The sequence below is a fragment of the Cyprinus carpio genome, chromosome A19 (genome assembly GCF_018340385.1).
Source record: "Cyprinus carpio isolate SPL01 chromosome A19, ASM1834038v1, whole genome shotgun sequence".
In the NCBI taxonomy this organism is placed as follows: domain Eukaryota; kingdom Metazoa; phylum Chordata; class Actinopteri; order Cypriniformes; family Cyprinidae; genus Cyprinus; species Cyprinus carpio.
In genome coordinates, this window is record NC_056590.1 from 8,697,605 (window position 1) to 8,716,149 (window position 18,545).

At 33.4% G+C, this 18,545-nt stretch overlaps 1 protein-coding gene and 1 long non-coding RNA gene across 3 annotated transcripts in view; both read right to left on the reverse strand.

The window, feature by feature from the left end:
• The window catches only part of LOC122148773 (protein phosphatase 1 regulatory subunit 1B-like), an 18,870-nt gene extending 8,858 nt beyond the window's left edge, over positions 1 to 10,012 (reverse strand). Inside the window, exon 1 of one of the 2 annotated variants that reach the window (XM_042776250.1) lies at positions 9,648 to 10,012. In XM_042776250.1, the coding sequence (XP_042632184.1) occupies positions 9,648 to 9,761 (114 nt within the window). In that variant the 5' untranslated portion in view covers positions 9,762 to 10,012. The remainder of the gene's footprint in view (positions 1 to 9,647) is intronic. The other variant, XM_042776249.1, reaches the window with a different exon arrangement.
• A 3,197-nt stretch (positions 10,013 to 13,209) lies between these two features.
• On the reverse strand, positions 13,210 to 13,750 carry LOC122134485. The gene is made up of 2 exons (XR_006162611.1): positions 13,610 to 13,750; positions 13,210 to 13,524 (listed from the first exon to the last, which is right to left on the reverse strand). It is a non-coding gene; the product is annotated as an uncharacterized LOC122134485 (long non-coding RNA).
• Positions 13,751 to 18,545: the final 4,795 nt, after the last annotated feature.

Genomic DNA, 18,545 nt, shown 5'->3' on the forward strand with positions numbered 1-18,545 from the left:
ATAAAATATGACAAGAACTCAGAGTTAAACTGTGTCAGAACAAATTCATCTTGAAAATGTAAGGAAAATATTGTCAGGTCAAAGTGTCTGAATAATTTTTGGTCCCAATTTTTTTTCAATTTTACTGGTAGTCCACTGTATGAAGAATTTTTGGGTATAATATGTCATAGTTTACTTTATTTTGCTATCCTCACTTACATAAAATGAACTATAGTGTCCTGCACCCACTAGTAAACTAAATATCAAAAAGTTTATCTGGTGTCTGAATCATTTTTGGTTTGACTGTATCTCCATGAATTAAAAATAAATAAATACATAATACATATCTGCTTGAATTTTACATATAATATTCCCATTTTATATAAAATATACAAAAACAAGATTCATAAAAAATACACCTCAAATCCCTCCAAAACTGCTTAACTAAAAAGTGAGCAATATTACATTTGTTGTTTGAAAAAAAAAATCATTTAAAATGAAATGTGTTCTACTTTCTGGGGTCGAACAGCCACCAGGGGGTTAAGAGAGGGTTTTATACAACACACTTTTAGCCTCATCTTCTGTTAATGCATATGAGCATGTTATGTCTTGCAGCCAGCATGCAGTCTAACATGAGCACCCTAGCAACCACATAACACATTAAACCCACTTAGAACACCCTACCAATCATTCAGCAACATAGGCTACTAAAAACCATTCGGAACATCTTAGCAACTGCATAGCAATGCCTTGACAACCATCCACAACACCCTCGCATCATGGCAGCATGAGACCACTCACATTTACATCAGAAAATATAAACATCCCATCCAAATGGTTTCTCTGGTGGTCATTTGGCTATTTTAATCTTGAAAAACTATAAAGTTCCCATGCTCTGACTCAAGTTATGCCTCATATTATGCACACAACTCTATATACTGATAAAAAGACAATACCGGCCCCATCTTTGTACACATAAAAGCACTCAAAATCCTTCCTGTTTTTGGTAACCCTCTTTACACAAGGCACAGACACACTCAATTAGTTAACAAAACAGTTGTGATGGTGACAGGTTAACAGCATTTTCTACGCAAACAGAAAGTCCTGCGTCCCAGATGGATTTGCCAATATGATATTATGAGTGCCTCTTTCCCCTCAGGTTCTTTTAAATATTTGTGTTTTAAGTTTTACACAAACAGTTACAACATTTTTCGCATCGCAGACTGGAAACGCTCATGGTTTAGAGAGAGCAACCTAGCTACATTATAATTACAGTAAACGGAGCAACATTTATTTGAATAATATAAATTAATTGAGTGACATTTAAAATAATATATAATAATATATATTCTAATATATTTTATATATTTATAAATATACTATATTAAACAAATGATATATATATATACACAGTACAGACCAAAAGTTTGGAAACATTACTATTTTTAATGTTTTGAAAGAAGTCTCTTCTGCTCATCAAGCCTGCATTTATTTGATCAAAAATACAGAAAAAAACAGTAATATTGTGAAATATTATTACAACTTAAAATAATAGTTTCTATTTGAATATACTTTAAAAAAATAATTTATTCCTGTGATGCAAAGCTGAATTTTCAGCATCATTACTCCAGCCTTCAGTGTCACATGTAACATCCAGTCTATCACATGATCATTTAGAAATCATTCTAATATTCTGATTTATTATGAGTGTTGGAAACAGTTCTGCTGTCTATTATATTTGATGAATAAAAGGTTAAAAAGAACTGCATTTATTCAAAAAAAAAAAAAGAATTTCTAATAATATAATATTCTAAATAATATATATTCTTTACTATCACTTTTTATCAATTTACCACATCCTTGCTGAATAAAAGTATTGATTTTATTTTAAAAAAAAAGAAAAAAAGAAATTACTGACCCCAAATTACTGACCAGTAGTGTATATTGTTATTACAAAATATTTATATTTTAAAAATATAGCTTCTTTTTTTTTTTTTTTTACTTTTTATTCATCAAAGTATCCTAAAAAGTATCACATGTTCTGAAAAAATATTAAGCAGCAGAACTGTTTCCAACTTTGATAATGAATCATCATATTAGAATGATTTCTAAAGGATCATGTGATAATCATCCTAAAAATTCAGCTTTGCATCACAGAAATAAATGATAAATTTTAAAACAATTATTTTAAGTTGTAATAATATTTCACAATATTACATTTTTTTTTCTGTATTTTTGATCAAATAAATGCAGGCTTGATGAGCAGAAGAGACTTCTTTCAAAAACATTAAAAATAGTAATGTTTCCAAACTTTTGGTCTGTACTGTAATATATATATATATATATATATATATATATATATATATATATATATATATATATATATATATATATATATATATATATATATATATATAGACAAAGATTACTCTATATTTTATATATATTCTATATATTTACTTTTTTAGACATGCATGATCTACCATTGCTATTATGTGGTGGATTGAACCATTTACCATGATAGTACAATAGTATTCTTTACCTTGGAGTACCATATACCATTGTAAATGAATACAGTAATGACTTAGTACCATGGTATACAGTATATATAGCAAAGTACCACGGTAGCAGCATACGCACTTCAGCAGTGAATCTGATGGTGTCTGTCCCTGTGGATAGACTTGGGTATAAAATCATAGTCCTTGTTCTTTTCTGTTTACCCACAAACATGCACCGCACCAAAGGTTACTTTGTGACGTCAATGAGTCTGTGTATGTGTAGATAGTGGATTAACTGTGAAATCCAGAGTCTAGCAACTTTTTACGCAATGTTTTTCACTCGTGTCCCAGAAGATTTCGAGTCAGTGGCTCTGGAGTGTGACCATTGTGTGAGTGCAGTGAGTATCGCACTGCTCAAATTACATAATCTCAAACTCTGACTCTGTCATCACCTCTTTATAATACAAGCAGGCACCATGTCTACTTATGTAATATATTATGTGCCCTTTTGCTTTTAGTTTCAAGCCACATTGGAAGTCTGAGATTTAAAATATAAAATCTGAAAGTAACTGAAGGTTACTGAAGGAAGAGAATAATAAATTATAAAATGAGTGAGGAATATTCTGCACCATTCTGCATTAAGTCACTAATATGCTCCTTGAATCATTCTCAAATCATGCTGGAGAACGTGATCATTAAGTTTTGTTCATGCGGTGCTGTTATTAACGCAAAATGAAACTTCCCATATATTTGTAAACATTTCACTCAAATTGTTCTGCTGATATTATAATTTATGATTAGAAACCTTGTTTAAAATAAAAATCTACATCCAGTCTGTTATAAAAACAAATTTACATTATTTTTAATGTAAAAAATCTACATCCTGTCTATTATAAAATGAAATAAAATCTCAATCCATTCAGTTTTAAATTAAGATATCATTTATTAAATCTGTCATACACTCTATTATAAATTAAAATAAAATCTATACATCCAATCTATTATATATATAAAAAATAAAAAAACTACATTTCGTTTATTATAAAATAAAACTTGCATCCAGTCTATTATGCAACAAAACACAAAATCTACATCTGGTCTATTACAAAATAAAATAAAAATAAAATTAAATAAAATATCTAATCTAACCCTAACTCTATCCTATGTACTATATCTACATACAATCTAGAATTCTGCTTTGTGGGAACGAGCTGTTTTCTCTGAGACATTTACTCAGTTTGCAGATGCTTTTATCCAAAGCGACTTGCATTCCACTTTTCATAGGGACAACCCCCCTCAAGTGACCTGAGGTCAAGAGCTGAAAGTTCACTGCTGATAGCTCATCAATCCAAACCAACAAACTAATACCATCACGTGCTGCAATCTCCACACTACACCAACAAATAAAAGAAACGCATCAGTGCTTCCAACTGTCTAAAAATGAAATAAATGACAACATGTCACAGATTCTGACAATAGAGCTTCAGTTGTACTGAACCCAGAACTTTCCTCTAAATCCTCTTTCTGTTCTAAGCTCAGGAGCGGTTTAGTCTACTGGCTTGTGTGACGACCCTGCACATTTTCAGCTCATAGGTAAAGAGGCAGTGATCAATAAACCCCTAAGTGTCCCTTAGGTTCACGTAATTAGATTAGGATACTATAAATACTCTCTACTACTATCAAATGAATGTCTGACAGCTCAGTCCTGGTGGGCCGGTGTCCTGCAGAGTTTCTAAGGCTGGAAGTTTCTAGTATGCCTAGTAAGACCTTAATTAGCTGGTTCAGGTGTGTTTAATCAGGGCTGGACACCGGCCCTCCAGGACCGAGTTTGGAGACCCCTGCACTAGTATATCATACACTAAATCCATCACAGATGTATCCCTTGATGCAAGTGTCTACTGTACACTACATCGCTTTATCACTGATTTTAGAGAGTCTTTATCACTGAATAATATAGTGACATTTACCTTCGGAGAGATTAATCACATGAGAAATGAGAATCTTTTCTAGAAAAATCAGTTAATTAAAAAGGTGTAATCCAATAGTGGGGCATGTTGTCACAATGAAAACGTCCTCATGTGACCGCTTTCAAAACAAAACAAAAAACAGTAGTGGTCCTCATGGCATCATTGAATTAGTAGTAGTAAACTAGGGCACAATATCCATTTTTCCACCAATGTTATTCTAAACTAGGTGTTAATTTTTTTTTTTTTTTTTTTTTTTTATTTTTTTTTGTGGAGGTTGTTTATTGAATCATTATTATGTTATTATGTTGTCTGATGAAGCTCCTCTGGGTGTTTTATCCTCTTTGGGATGTCTAAAGTTAAACTGTGCTGCTGTATATAAATAGAGGCCATAGTTTGGATCAGCATCAGTTGTTCTTCATGTAAATAAGAATGTAATTATGGGTGTTTATTAAAAAAATGAAGCGGGTCACTAGTTCACATCTCAGTGTCTTCATTGATCTCTGTTCTTTAGAGGTCCTTGTTACAAAAGCAGCTAAAAGTTTGAAGGCAATTATATAAACTAGGACGATGGAGTAGCAACCCTGATTTCTGTTAATATATGAAGTTTAGAAGTGGCACGCAACCCTGTCCAAGTCCTTTGTGGTGTCCACATAGCGACACACGACAATCAGGTTTCATCTACACAGCAATTAAAAAAAAAAAAAATCTTATTCAAATCTTTAAAACAAGGTAAAATTACTTTTCAGAAAACTTACCAGAGAGTGTCTTGAATTGACTTTTTATTAAATGTATATTACTTGTTTTAAAGATCACAAATACACTAAAAACTGTAATATTTTGAAATATTACAATTTAAAAAATCTTTTCTATTACAATATCGCTTAAAATGTAATTTATTCCTGTGATCAAAGCTGGGTTTTCAGCATCATTACTCCAGTCTTCAGTGTCACATGATCCTTCAGAAATCATTCTAATATGCTGATTTGCTGCTTAAGAAACATTTCTTATTAGTATACATTTTGAAAACAGTTGTGCTGCTACTTTTTTTTTTCTTGTTGTTGAAACGGTGATACATTCTTTGAGAAATAATGGAAAGAATAGACTGAATTGAAAACAGCATTTATTTGAAATAGAAATCTGTCAATTTTTATTAATTTAATGTTCTCTTGATGATATATATCTGATTAACTACTTAGCTGCATGCATAATTTTGAAACATGGCTGGAAGATTCAGTTAGTAACCAGAGAGCCAGAAAAAAAAAACCCTCGCTCAGCTCAAGCTGTTCCACAGACGCTGCTGGATTGTTTCCATGCGCTACAAAATACGATTAAAGAAGGAGAAGCTGATGTACACATCATTAAATGATGTTAAAACAGCCTTAGATTTCAATTTAAGACAAAATGATCAGATGTTCTTCCTTTCCTTGAGGCTCAAGATGCACTTTGGATCATTTTTAAATTCTGCTGGAGAGGATGATGATCAGGTTTTGTTCATGTCACACCCTCTACTCTGCCAGCACTATACCCCATGCAACCATCCATTAAACTGGCCACTAACAAGCACAACACATGCTTCCATCACAAGAAGACGCATAAAAGACACAATCATGTCTTCACAACACATATCTGCCACAAGGAACACTATATTTGATTAATAAATGAATGAATGATGGTTCATGAATGAATGGTTCATGCAAAAACGTAAATTCTGTTACCATTTTCTCATTTTCTTTCAAACTCATAGGAACAGGCAAATTTATACACAAATCATTCAGACCAATTTTGTGAATCAGCCAACTAAGAAGACTCAAAGGATCTGACGCCAAAAAAGAAGAAAAGAAAAAGAGATTTTAATGACCTTTTTTTATTTCTGTTTTGCTGAATAATACTAGAATATAGCATATAGAACACAAGAATATAGCAATAATACAATAGTCATTTTTACTACTTTTGTAATGCTTTAATTGTGATTTTTGACATTTTGGTTTGAAGTGGAGCCAGGGTTATTATAGATAACTACAAATAAGCCTGAAACTAAAATTGAAAGCATAAAAAAGGTTCACTTAAAATACATAAAAACTTTTGTACTAGTTTAACTTGATGAACTAAAAAAACTAAAATTAAATTAAATAACTTGAAATGTTAACAAATAAACTACAATGTATATAAAATAAAACACATAAACTTTATTTCAGCTAAACTTGTACTAAAATAACTGAAATGAAAAGCATTCTCCAGAGACCCCAGACAACAAAATGTGATAATAATGTTTTATTTTTTTATTATTACTTTACTCAGTTTATCAATGTTTTTAATCTACATTTGTGCAGTCTTGGGAGGATTTATGGTATTTTTTACATTTATATAAACATAAAATATTGTTAAATTATTGTTTTTTATAACGTTTATGTAAAATACACTTTATAAAAGACCCACGTTTCTAATTTTAATTCATGGGGATAACATTTTTCCATCTACTTGAAAACAAACACTTTTAAAATTAGAAGAACATGAAATTTCAACTACAGCCACCAGATGGCTCTAGAGCATTACTCAATGGCCCATATGCCATTTCCACATAGGTATAAATCTTTTTTAATATAGCGTTTTTTATTTAGATTTATGTTAAGAGATTATAAAATCATTACTGTAATAATTTTTTTTTGAAAAAGGTAAAAAGTTTAGCAGTTTTTTGTACTGAAGTATACATTTTTTGCAATTCTGACACAATTACAGTCAAACCTGTATGCGGTGTTATTAGGTTTGCCAACTTCAGAAAATGAAAATACGGGACAATTCACACACACATATAGTAAGCATAAAAATGCATATTTTTTCAATTAAAGACAGCTTATAGATGTAATATGGGCTGCTTTTGGTGCTTGACATCTTTTTATTGGTCATTTTGAGTTTCAAGAATAAGGTCCAAGGTTAAGAATTATTCTATTAGTTACTTAAATATAAAATGTTTTTCTCTATTTAACAACATTACAATAGTGAAAGTTGACTTCCCTTACTGATCACGTCTCTTGCGCGCCGAGATGTTGGATTACTAAAAACGACAACAACAAATAAAATTAAAAACAAAATATAAAAACAAAAAGCTAATTCAAGACAATAAAAAAAAAAAACTCTCAATACTAATATAAGACTGATGAGATTGATGTGTTCAGGACATTTTTCAAAACATCTCTCGTGTTGCAGAACAGATCAAGTCAAATGGTTGAGTAAATAGTGACCGAATCTTCATTTTTGTATGAACAATACCTTTAGCATATAAATGTCTTTACAAATGTTTATGTGAACTGCTATAGAGCAGATCTCTTCCTCTCACCTCTTTTCACTCGTGTCTGGCCAATCACTGCAGCAGTGCAGTACAGAACATCTCCCGACCCACTTTATTAAGACTAAAATTACAACACCGACAGGACGGGGAACTGGTCCAGGATGACACACACACACACACACACACACACACACACACACACACACACACACACACACACACACACACAGTCTTGCATCTGCACTCTCAGAGATCCAGAAAAAAAAAGACATTCACAGCCGTCGTTGCACCTCTTTATCTCAAAAATGTATGTGCAATGCAACTGAAGGCCAAAATCAATAGCGGACTTAGAAACATGCACATGAACACAGTGTAGTTTACCCAGTGCATGTAGAGGCAATAAAACCATGTCCTGGTGTCCAAAACATCAACTCACCCCAGTCCAGGTCACACACAGTTTAACATTTCCAGGACAGATTTATAGCCTTAAAACTTTGCATTTTATGAGCGTACTCAGTGAGTGTGTAGGGCAAACATCTCCGGGTCATATTTGACCCCAAAATTAAAAGAAAAATTTAGAAATGATATTTTACACAAAGAAAATGAAGCTTATTTTACAGAAGATTAAGATTGTTTTGCATGTGGACATTATTTTAAGGATAAGCACATTTCTCCCAGAATGTCCATAATTGTCATTAGATTCTCATTCCTGTGACATAGATTTTTTTTAAATGTTACTTTTCATTCCATTTCTAATTTTTTTTAGTTGTTAAAATTGCATAAATAACTTTTTTTTTTTAATTTTCATTATTGTGATACACATTTCTGTAAGATTAAACTTATTTTTTATTCATTTTCAATAAAATTTCTTTTTTTTCTTTTTTTGGCATAATGGCATAAATAGCATAGCATACATAAAAAAAATTAGAAATGGAATGAAAAGTAACATTTAAAAAAAAATCTATGTCACAGGAATGAGAATCTAATGACAATTATGGACATTCTGGGAGAAATGTGCTTATCCTTAAAATAATGTCCACATGCAAAACAATCTTAATCTTCTGTAAAATAAGCTTCATTTGGGAAGTCGTGGCCTAATGGTTAGAGAGTCGGACTCCCAATCGAAGGGTTGTGAGTTCGAGTCTCGGGCCGGCAGGAATTGTGGGTGGGGGGAGTGCCTGTACAGTTCTCTCTCCACCTTCAATACCATGACTTAGGTGCCCTTGAGCAAGGCATCGAACCCCCAACTGCTCCCCCGGGCGCCGCAGCATAAAATGGCTGCCCACTGCTCCGGGTGTGTTTTGTTCACAGTGTGTGTGTGTTCACTGCTCTGTGTGTGTGCACTTTGGATGGGTTAAATGCAGAGCACGAATTCTGAGTATGGGTCACCATACTTGGCTGAATGTCACGTCACTTTCACTTTCACACAAGTTATGTGTGTATTTTGGTACTTGTTATTTCCATTATTCTCATTAGATTCTTATTCATGTATTATGTCTTATTCAACAGTTACTTTATTTTTATTTACATTTATCATTTATTTTTCAAACTGAATTGTCTTAAGGTCACTTTTTTTTACATTTTATTAAATTTTTATTAAAATAGCATAATAACTGAGCAAAAAAATGAAAATATATTAATTTCATTGAAGTCATGAAAGTAATGAAAATAATATCCCGATGCAAAATAAATAAATAAAAATAAGCTTCAAGTAAACTTGATTTTGGCTTGAAATATGACCCAGACATATTCTTTAGCAGGTTGAAGAGATTCAGTACATTTTCAAAAGTCCATCACACAAACTAACACTTCAAAGTCACTCTTTAAACTGTTTCACCATCAGGATAAAGAAGCTCAGGACCCAAAAGGGTCATTGGTACCACTCAGCATGTGTGTGTGTGTGTGTGTAAGTCATACCATTTCAACCTGCCGAGGGTCCAGCTGAGTCGGTTCTGTTGCCGGGACGGTGAACTGGATTTTCCTCCTTTCTTTGGGTTCCACGGGGCCCTCGGAGGGACTCGAGGGATCCATGATGTGCTTTTGTCCTCTGTTAGTCTCACAAATCTTACTGGAATCTACCTATGCCTGTCTCAACACACATATGCACACACACGTGGCGTCCTCCAGGCAGATTTCTTCAGTACTCGTGGTGGTGTCTCCTCTCTCTCTGATTTTTCTCTCTGTCGAGCCTCAGATATGCCGGCAGCCTTTTTTTCCCCTTTCTCTTATCAGTGTGACCTCTGGTTTTCTCCCTCTCACAGTGTTTGGAGTCGGTGTGGGCGTCCTTATATCAGCCGGGAGGACGGAGAGGGGCGGAGCTCAGCGAGAGGATGGTACACTAGAGTCTTCTAGCGGGGTGTGCTGACACTGATTTCTAATCAGAAAAAAAAAGATAATCTCATCCAGCTGGCTGAGCCTCTTTTGGCCTCTATTTGTGAATAGGAGATTAATAGACAGTGAGAGAAATATAGAGAGAGGGCAATAATTCATGTCAGCAACCAATTTCAATGTATACTTCATTTTTACAAATCTAAATAGACGTGTTGATGTTGAAAATCATCAGGAAGATAGACACTGATCTGATGCTTGTCCAACTACAGCGGCTCTGTCAAAATCCTGTCATTATTTACTCACCCTCATGTCTCTTTAAAACGGCATGACTTTATTCTGTAGAACAAGAATGAAGATAACTTGGATTATATTTAATATGCCAATCAGATATTTTAAAAGTGATTTGTGTCTACATACTTTTTGGACCACCATTTGTATAAAATGCATCTGAAACACAATATAAATAATGTTTATATAGTGAGTATAAATGATGGTTTTCAAATAATTCTGTAACACTGTAACAAACACTGGAACATATCTCAGTTCAATAGATTTAAGAGTCAAAAATCAGGGGACATTCAGCAATGTTATTGCTATTAATTATTTTTTTTTTTTGTTAATTGAAATAAAGTTGAAGTAAAATAATATGAAAACCGTAAATGAGAAATGCTGCCTTTACATCTAACTAAAATAAAGTTGAAGTAGTAGAATTACTCAAATTAAAATAAAATACAAATAAATAAAAAATATAAAAATAAATGGTAATAAAATGACAAAAGTGCATAAAATTACTAAAAATTACATTAAAATTAAACCAGAAAATATACAATTAAAAGCTAATTAAAAATATTATAAAAACTACTATAATAATATATAAATTAAATACTAAAAAAACACTGAGCATCAAGCAACTAAAGCGATTTTGTGACACAAATACACACCTGGGGCCAGTTGCATAAATGTAGCCACTATGTGAAGACTGTGCCTTAAGACTGTTTGGTATCAATTTAGACAAATCTATATTTTTATGCAACTGACTTAAGTTGTGAACGGTCTTAAAGAAACTTGTGAGACTCTAAATTATTTTTTTATTTTCAAAAGAACAAAACAAAGCTTTGCAAGTCACATATTCAAAAGTTATACAAACTCTGCAGCAGAAGATCCTCTCAACACAATGACACTCAGGTCCACTGCATAGGAGACTCACGGGCGACACCTAGTGTACACCATGTAAAAGATAATAAAGATAAGAAAATATTAGGAAGAGCAAATAAAATTTTACCTGACATGTTGAAGGAGTATGAGTGGGTAAATTGCACTGAAAAACACTTTTTTATTCTAATCTATCTTGTTTGAGACTAAAGGATATGAGTGAAACACTACTGCTACAACATTTCAGTCAGGATTTCATCACAGTATCTCAGTAACTGTGTCTATACATTACAAACAGATAAACATAACCAGAAGCTTCAAATGTGTTTGGCTTGAGATTCCCTCTAAAATGAAAAGCATATATACTGTAAATTGTATACTATAGTTGTACAACTAAGTACTTGACGGTCTTTTTTCAGCAAGGGTGCAATAAACTGGTTAAAAGTGACATTTGAGACATTGTTACAAAAGGTTCTTATTTTAAATAAATGCTGTTCTTTTAAATGTTTTATTCATCAAAGAATCCTGAAAAAGTTTTCAACATTGACTATAGTTAGAAATGTTTCTTAAACAGCAAATTAGCATATTAGAATGATTTCATTAAGCTTTGCATCACAGGAATAAATTACATTTGACAATATACAAATAGAAAACTTTATTTTCATAGAAAAAGTTATTTTAAACTTTAATATTATTTTAGTTTTTACTGAATTTTGGTCAATTAAATGCTGCCTTGGCAAGCATAAGAGACTTCTTTCAAAAATATTCTTGAATGACAGCTATTTTGAACATCAGTGTAGCTGTACCTGTACATATTTACCTGACAAAATAAATTTCAAAGCTTTGCATGCAGCATTTTCAGACTAAATAAGTAAACACCAAAAAAAAAAAAAAAAAATTCCAACAAATTGCCCTTGCTCTTCTCACATTTTTTCTAAATCATGAATTCCAGGGGGAACAAACCAAAAAATTCAACATCTAATGACCATGTCAGCAGCTGTGGACCACTCAGGCTGGCTAGCTTGATTCTGCAGATGGCAGAACACACAAATTTTCTCACTCACATATCTATGCAGCATTTGCTTACAGAAGAAATCTGACAAGTGCACGCCTCGACCCTCCCAAATCCCTCGATCTGAGCCATGCTGTTAGCAGAACTCAATGCCAGTGTCCTAAATCTCCATTTGGCATCTACGAGAAACTGCCTGAAAGAACAGGGGGGGGGGGGAAGCTTTGATTAAAACAAACTCCCTTGTATTAAACTTTAAGGCATGAATGTTTTACTTAAAAAAAAATAAATAAAAAAAAAAAAAAATACTATTATAATACTCAACAGTAATCAGGGTTAAATTTACTCATAACTTGGATTTTAACTACTTTTATAACTGTTAAAGTATTTAAAAACTTGCAAAATAAAAGAAAATCTTACTTGCCTTCAAATTTTCTAAATTTCTCTTCTTTTACTGTGCTTCAAACCATGTGTCTTGTAGAGGTGCTATTACATTTCCAAGAGATTTGGCATTTTTTGGCTAATCTGATTTTCGCGCTTAGACAATAAAACTGGTGAAAAACCACTCAGAACACCCTAGCCACTGCATAGCAAAGTCATGGCATTCATCTACAAAACCCTAGTATTTTGGCAGCATGTTTTGCATTAGCATGCACTTCAGAAATCCTATGTAATGCAGTACTACAAAATGTCCAAAGTATGCATATAAATGTGTATGATAAAATAGACATGCATATATTTACATTAAATGTACCAGACAAATTTTACTCAGCCACATTTTTTATTTATTATCAGTTTACAACATGTACATTTGGTGTAGTCAAATCAAAACTGGTGGTTATTGTGGTGATATTATTGTAGTTTAGTTGTGTTTCTTTAGATGCTTTCAATTTAAATAAACATCCTGAAAACAACATTTGGATGAGGACATACATTCCCCCCCACCAAAAATCAAAACAAGAACACATCTTATGCACAAGCTATTACAAATCTTTGAAAACAAAGGCCTCACTCAAGTACTGCAAATGACTTCAAGTTCTCCTCGTGCCTTTGTATTGAATCAGAAAGCATGAAGTAGCACAAGCTGGATCGAGTCTCTTGCTTTACACATATCAGCACGAAAGAAAGTAGCTTGATTTAAGACATTTACGCAGCCCTCAAAGAAATCGCACATGGCTAAAGCTCACTGACCGTCGTGGAGAAGCGGGAAAAGACGGCCTCCAAATAATGCTGTACATCTCTGGGAGGGATGAACATCATCCATTCGCATTCAAGAACAGTTCCTTTAACATTCACTTTTACCTTTAACGGAAGAAAGAAATATATTAATATGTGGTAAACAGAAGTTTAGTGGCTAAAGCACATTAAGTAAAAAATGACAACGAACAAAAAGATCAGCGCAACGGTTCAGGAAGGGCCGGCGGCTCCTCCCAGGGTGTACCGCAAGTCTTGGTCCTGGGTGAACTGAGTTTCCGGAGCAGCGTTTGTCAGGTCCGCGGCAGGCGAGGGGGCGTAAGAGGAAGCAGATGGTGGGGTGGCGCTCGGGGGAGAAGAAGGTCCCCGTCCAGTCCGCAGGTCTGTAGCAGGATGTCTGCTCTCCGAGGCCTGCTGGGAGATGAGCTGAAGCAGGGTCGTAGCTACATCTGATGTAATGTCATGAGTGTGTTTTGCAGACTTTGAGCCTGTTGCCTCTGGATTTACTAATGCAGAATCTGCCAGGAAAAAAGACAAAAAAATTACACAAAATGTTATGATCAATGAATTCCATACATGAACTATAGCAATAAATACATATTTAAACATTTAAGCAATACATAACATAATTACACTGTAAATCCTAATAAGTCTAATAAACCAAGAATAAGTAGGTAAAAATTCAGTTTTTGGTTTTATAGTACAAAAACATGTTAAAGGGTTAGTTCACCCAAAAATGAAAATTAGACTGTTTTACTCACCCCCGAGGCATCCTAGGTGTATATGATTTCATCTTTCAGACGAATCCAGTCGGAGTTATATTAAAAGCGGTCTTTGATCTTTCAAGCTGTTTCATGGCACTCAACGGGTGTTGCATGCATCAGTCCAAAAGAAGTGAAATAAATCGCCCATCCATTAAAAAAAGTGTCTCACACAGCTCCGGGGGGTGAACAAAGGCCTTCTGTAGCGAATCAATGCGTTTTTGTATAAGGTCAGCGTTGCACATACGCCGGCGAGTCTCGTGAAAACCGACGTTTGTTTACAGCAGTGCTTCCCAAGCACATTCCTGGAGGCCCCCCAACACTGCACATTTTGCATGTCTCCTTAATCAAGCACACCTGATTCAGATCATCACTAGCTGAGACCCCAAGACCAGAAACGGGTGTGTCAGAAAAAGGAGACATGGAAAATGTGCAGTGTTGGGGGGCCTCCAGGAACGTGGTTGGGAACCACTGGTTTACAGGATCAAAGGAAGCAAAGGAAACCCAGTCTCCTCTTGGCTTACATTGAGATCCTCTGACATTTTCTTTACAAATCCTCGTTTTGTACTTCTAATTAGTGACCATTGTTTTGTTTTGATCTCTCCACTGCATTTCCGCGTTCATCACTTCTGAGCAGCTCGTGCACAAAGCCGAACTCATACGTCATCCACCCGGAACTGCTTCAGTTTACAACAGTGATCGCAAGCTAGATTAAAGTGATTATTACGTTTTGAATATGGATATTTTTTTCGTACAAAAACGCATCAATTCGCTACAGAAGGCCTTTGTTCACCCCCCGGAGCCGTGTGAGACACTTTTTTTCTATTTTAATGGATGGGCGCTTTTTATTTCACTTCTTTTGGACTGAAGCATGCAGCACCCGTGGAGTGCCATGAAACAGCTTGAAAGATCAAAGACAATTTTTAATATAACTCCGACTGGATTCGTCTGAAAGAAGAAAGTCAAATACACCTAGGATGCCATGGGGGGTGAGTAAAACACAGCCTTATTTTCATTTTTGGGTGATCTAACCCTTTAATTGCACTTATCTGGAAATATGGAAATACTGAATATGCCAAGTCATACAACTTGATTATGTGAAAGTGAAAGTTGTGACATTTGCCAAGTATGGTAACCAATACTCGGAATTGGTGCTCTTCATTTAACCCATCCAAGTGCACACATACAGTAGTGAGAAGTGACCACACTGTGAATACACACCCAGAGCAGTGGGCAATAAATAACAAGCTTATTACTACAATTAAACTGTTTATTGTTAATTAACATTAACAAAAAATGTTTAAACTGTCATCATTAATTTTGAATGAACAACAAAATGATTTTGACTTAACTAAAACGAAAAAAATATTTACATCTAATTGGAATGAAAATGGAGCCGTATTAATGCACATATAAAAGTATGAATCTGCATTAAGGGATTATTCTTCACTTACAAGCAAATATTAGCTTTATTTGCTCTTAGCACATTTTATATAATTCTGTTAAATGTATAACATGAACATTTAAATATCTCTTTGAAAACTGTAACTTATGGAGTATGTGTGTATAAACTTAACTCGTTTCATGAAGTTATCTTTTTTAAATTGTTTTAAAAAAAGGTAAATAATTAGTAATATTAACAAGTAATAATAATAAAATCAGCATAATAATTTAGCTGTGTTATAATGGTCAACTGATGCTCAAATAGTTTGGGTTATTGCTAATGCAGCAACTGGAAAGAAAAAAAAGAAAGAGCAGTCTAGATTGATATAACGTGACCCTTCACCGGATGATAAGTCTAATGCTTCAGTTGCTTTATTTATTGCAAAGGTGAGCCAAATACATTATTACAGGGAGCGTGATGTCTGTCTCAAATGTGTTTATAAATAAGATAATAAATAAGATGTAATTTGTATCTATTAGTAAGACTTTCATGATTTATTTCTGGAGTAAAATCAAGTTTTGATCTGGATCAGAAAAATTGTCATCTTTCAATGACCTCTAGTTGAATCAGAGTTAAGATACACACTTAGTTAAAACACGATGAGCCAAAAGCAAGCACCCACGTCTGCATGTCTAAAGTGCTTTAAAAACAGTTGGACCGTCCTTAAGCTAGTCAACCTGAAATGAATCCATGCTTGACACTCAACCAATTATTCATCATTTAAGCAGTTCTGCAGGAGGTGTGGGATAAAACTCCTCCACAAAAAAAAAAAACAAACAAAAAAAAAAAACCTTCCTGACCTACAGTGATTGGTTACCCTTGTTGGGTAAATTTGCAAAGTAATATGCAAATATTATTTTTAAATTGCACATTTAAAGAGCAGCAGCAATAATAATAATAATATTAATAATAATAAATTTACAATAATAGAAGCAATCAGGAATGGTGCACCATTTGCAGCACTGTATTTTGTCATAATTTGAATGGACAAATTGCATCTGTTTATGGGACATTTACATTTCTAAATGTATATTATTCATGATTTTTTTTAAATTCATTAATATTTTGGTTATGAAACCGTTGTTGAAATGTCTTATAAGATTTGCATAGATTTAAAATGCTAAATAAGATCTAACAAACATTTCTTAGTTTTCAGCAAAGTTTTTTGATATTGTTTCAATTTCAGACTTGGCTTCTTTCAGGAAAAATACATATAGCTAGAGTTGAGGCTTTTTTGTTTTTAAACATCCAAGTTGTTAATCTTAAAAATTAAATGGGTCATAGTAATATATTTATGATTTTAATAAAAGGTTATTTAAGAAAAAAAAAATATATAATTATATATATATATTTGTTGAGCTATCGCACAATGGCAGTGACACATCCAAATTTAAATGCGGGGGAAAAATAATTAAATTATAGCTCACTTTAAATCTGCGTACAGCTGGTCTCAGCAAACTCATTCATAAGCTAAAAAGGCAGTTGTTTACTCCAGTCTTTGGACTTCTGTGCTCCAAAACAACTCTGAATCAACCAAATCCTAGCTGTGAAATAGATGTGTTGAGGTGAGAAATATTCTATTAGATCACAGCAGGAGAGTTTAAAACTAGAGATGCATATGTGGGGGGTTGTGGGAGTGAATTAGCTCATGCAAAATTACTTTTTAACAGGAACTACTGGAATGTGTTTTATCTAAAGCGATTTGAGCTTTTATTTGTGCATTTTGTATTGTAGCAGTAGTTTGTCTTAATATTAGCAGACTGTTATTACTATACAATAAACTATATCAAACTAGATGTGATCCTTTTGCACTAGTAAACATCACGTTCACATACATAGATGATATCTACAAGAGTTCAGAGACTTTGATCAATGCAACAAATTGATGGTGAGATCCAACACAAAAAATAAAGGGAAAAACAAACAATAGCCCTTTTGCATCAAAGCAAATATTGATAAGTGTGAGGACAAAATATGCAGTATAGCTATAATTTATTTGACACTCATCTCACAGTAAGGCTTTATTACAGTGTGTATTCACAGACCCCAAAGACCATGAGATAAGAGGGCAGAGAGAAATGAAAACGACCAATGAGGAACTGAGAGTGGAAACAAAAGCGTGAGCTGGAACATAAATGAGCTGGAGGGTGCGAGTCAGCAAGACAAGGTCAGTCGATCTTAATTAGACTTCATTAAGCCAAATTACACCAAACAAAAGCTATAGAGCATCTCTAGGATGAGAACTAGTATCATTCACAAATAAATGGATGCATCTTTTAAATGTCAAGAAAATGCTCGCTTCACATTTCACCCTGAAAATCAAAGGAAAGAAATGCATTCATTTTGCATGAAGACTATTTTTTGAGATTTACTGTACTTGACATCTACATAAATTAAAATCAAATTTAATACTATATCAATTTAAATGAACACATTTTCCACCTCTCACTACCATAAAAGATGTTTCACTTTTGTCTTTTGGAATTTCCTCAGATTTTTCCCAGTGATACTCATTCTGTCTTCAATTATTTTGTATTTTTCTTTTTTTAATGAACATAAATTGTAGGCTACCATGCTGTATAAAATACATTATAATTGTATTAATTCTTAAGAAATTGTATAAATTAATTCTTATTACTGTAATGCAATATATATTATGTATTTTGCATTACAGCAACAAAATGTATACATAAATAATATTCTTATTACTGTAATGCAGATATAAAATATATGTTATGTATTAACAGTAATGAAAAACAAATTCTATATAAAGTGAAATATGATACGGGCATATTATTGACAGGATTTTAAGATTCACCCAACTGTGCTAAACCATTTCAGTAAGAGGCTAAATGATGCGTGCAAGTCAGCAGTCGGGAATGTTCCCTAGCTTACTCCAGTTAAGTGTTGTTTTCTGAATGGAT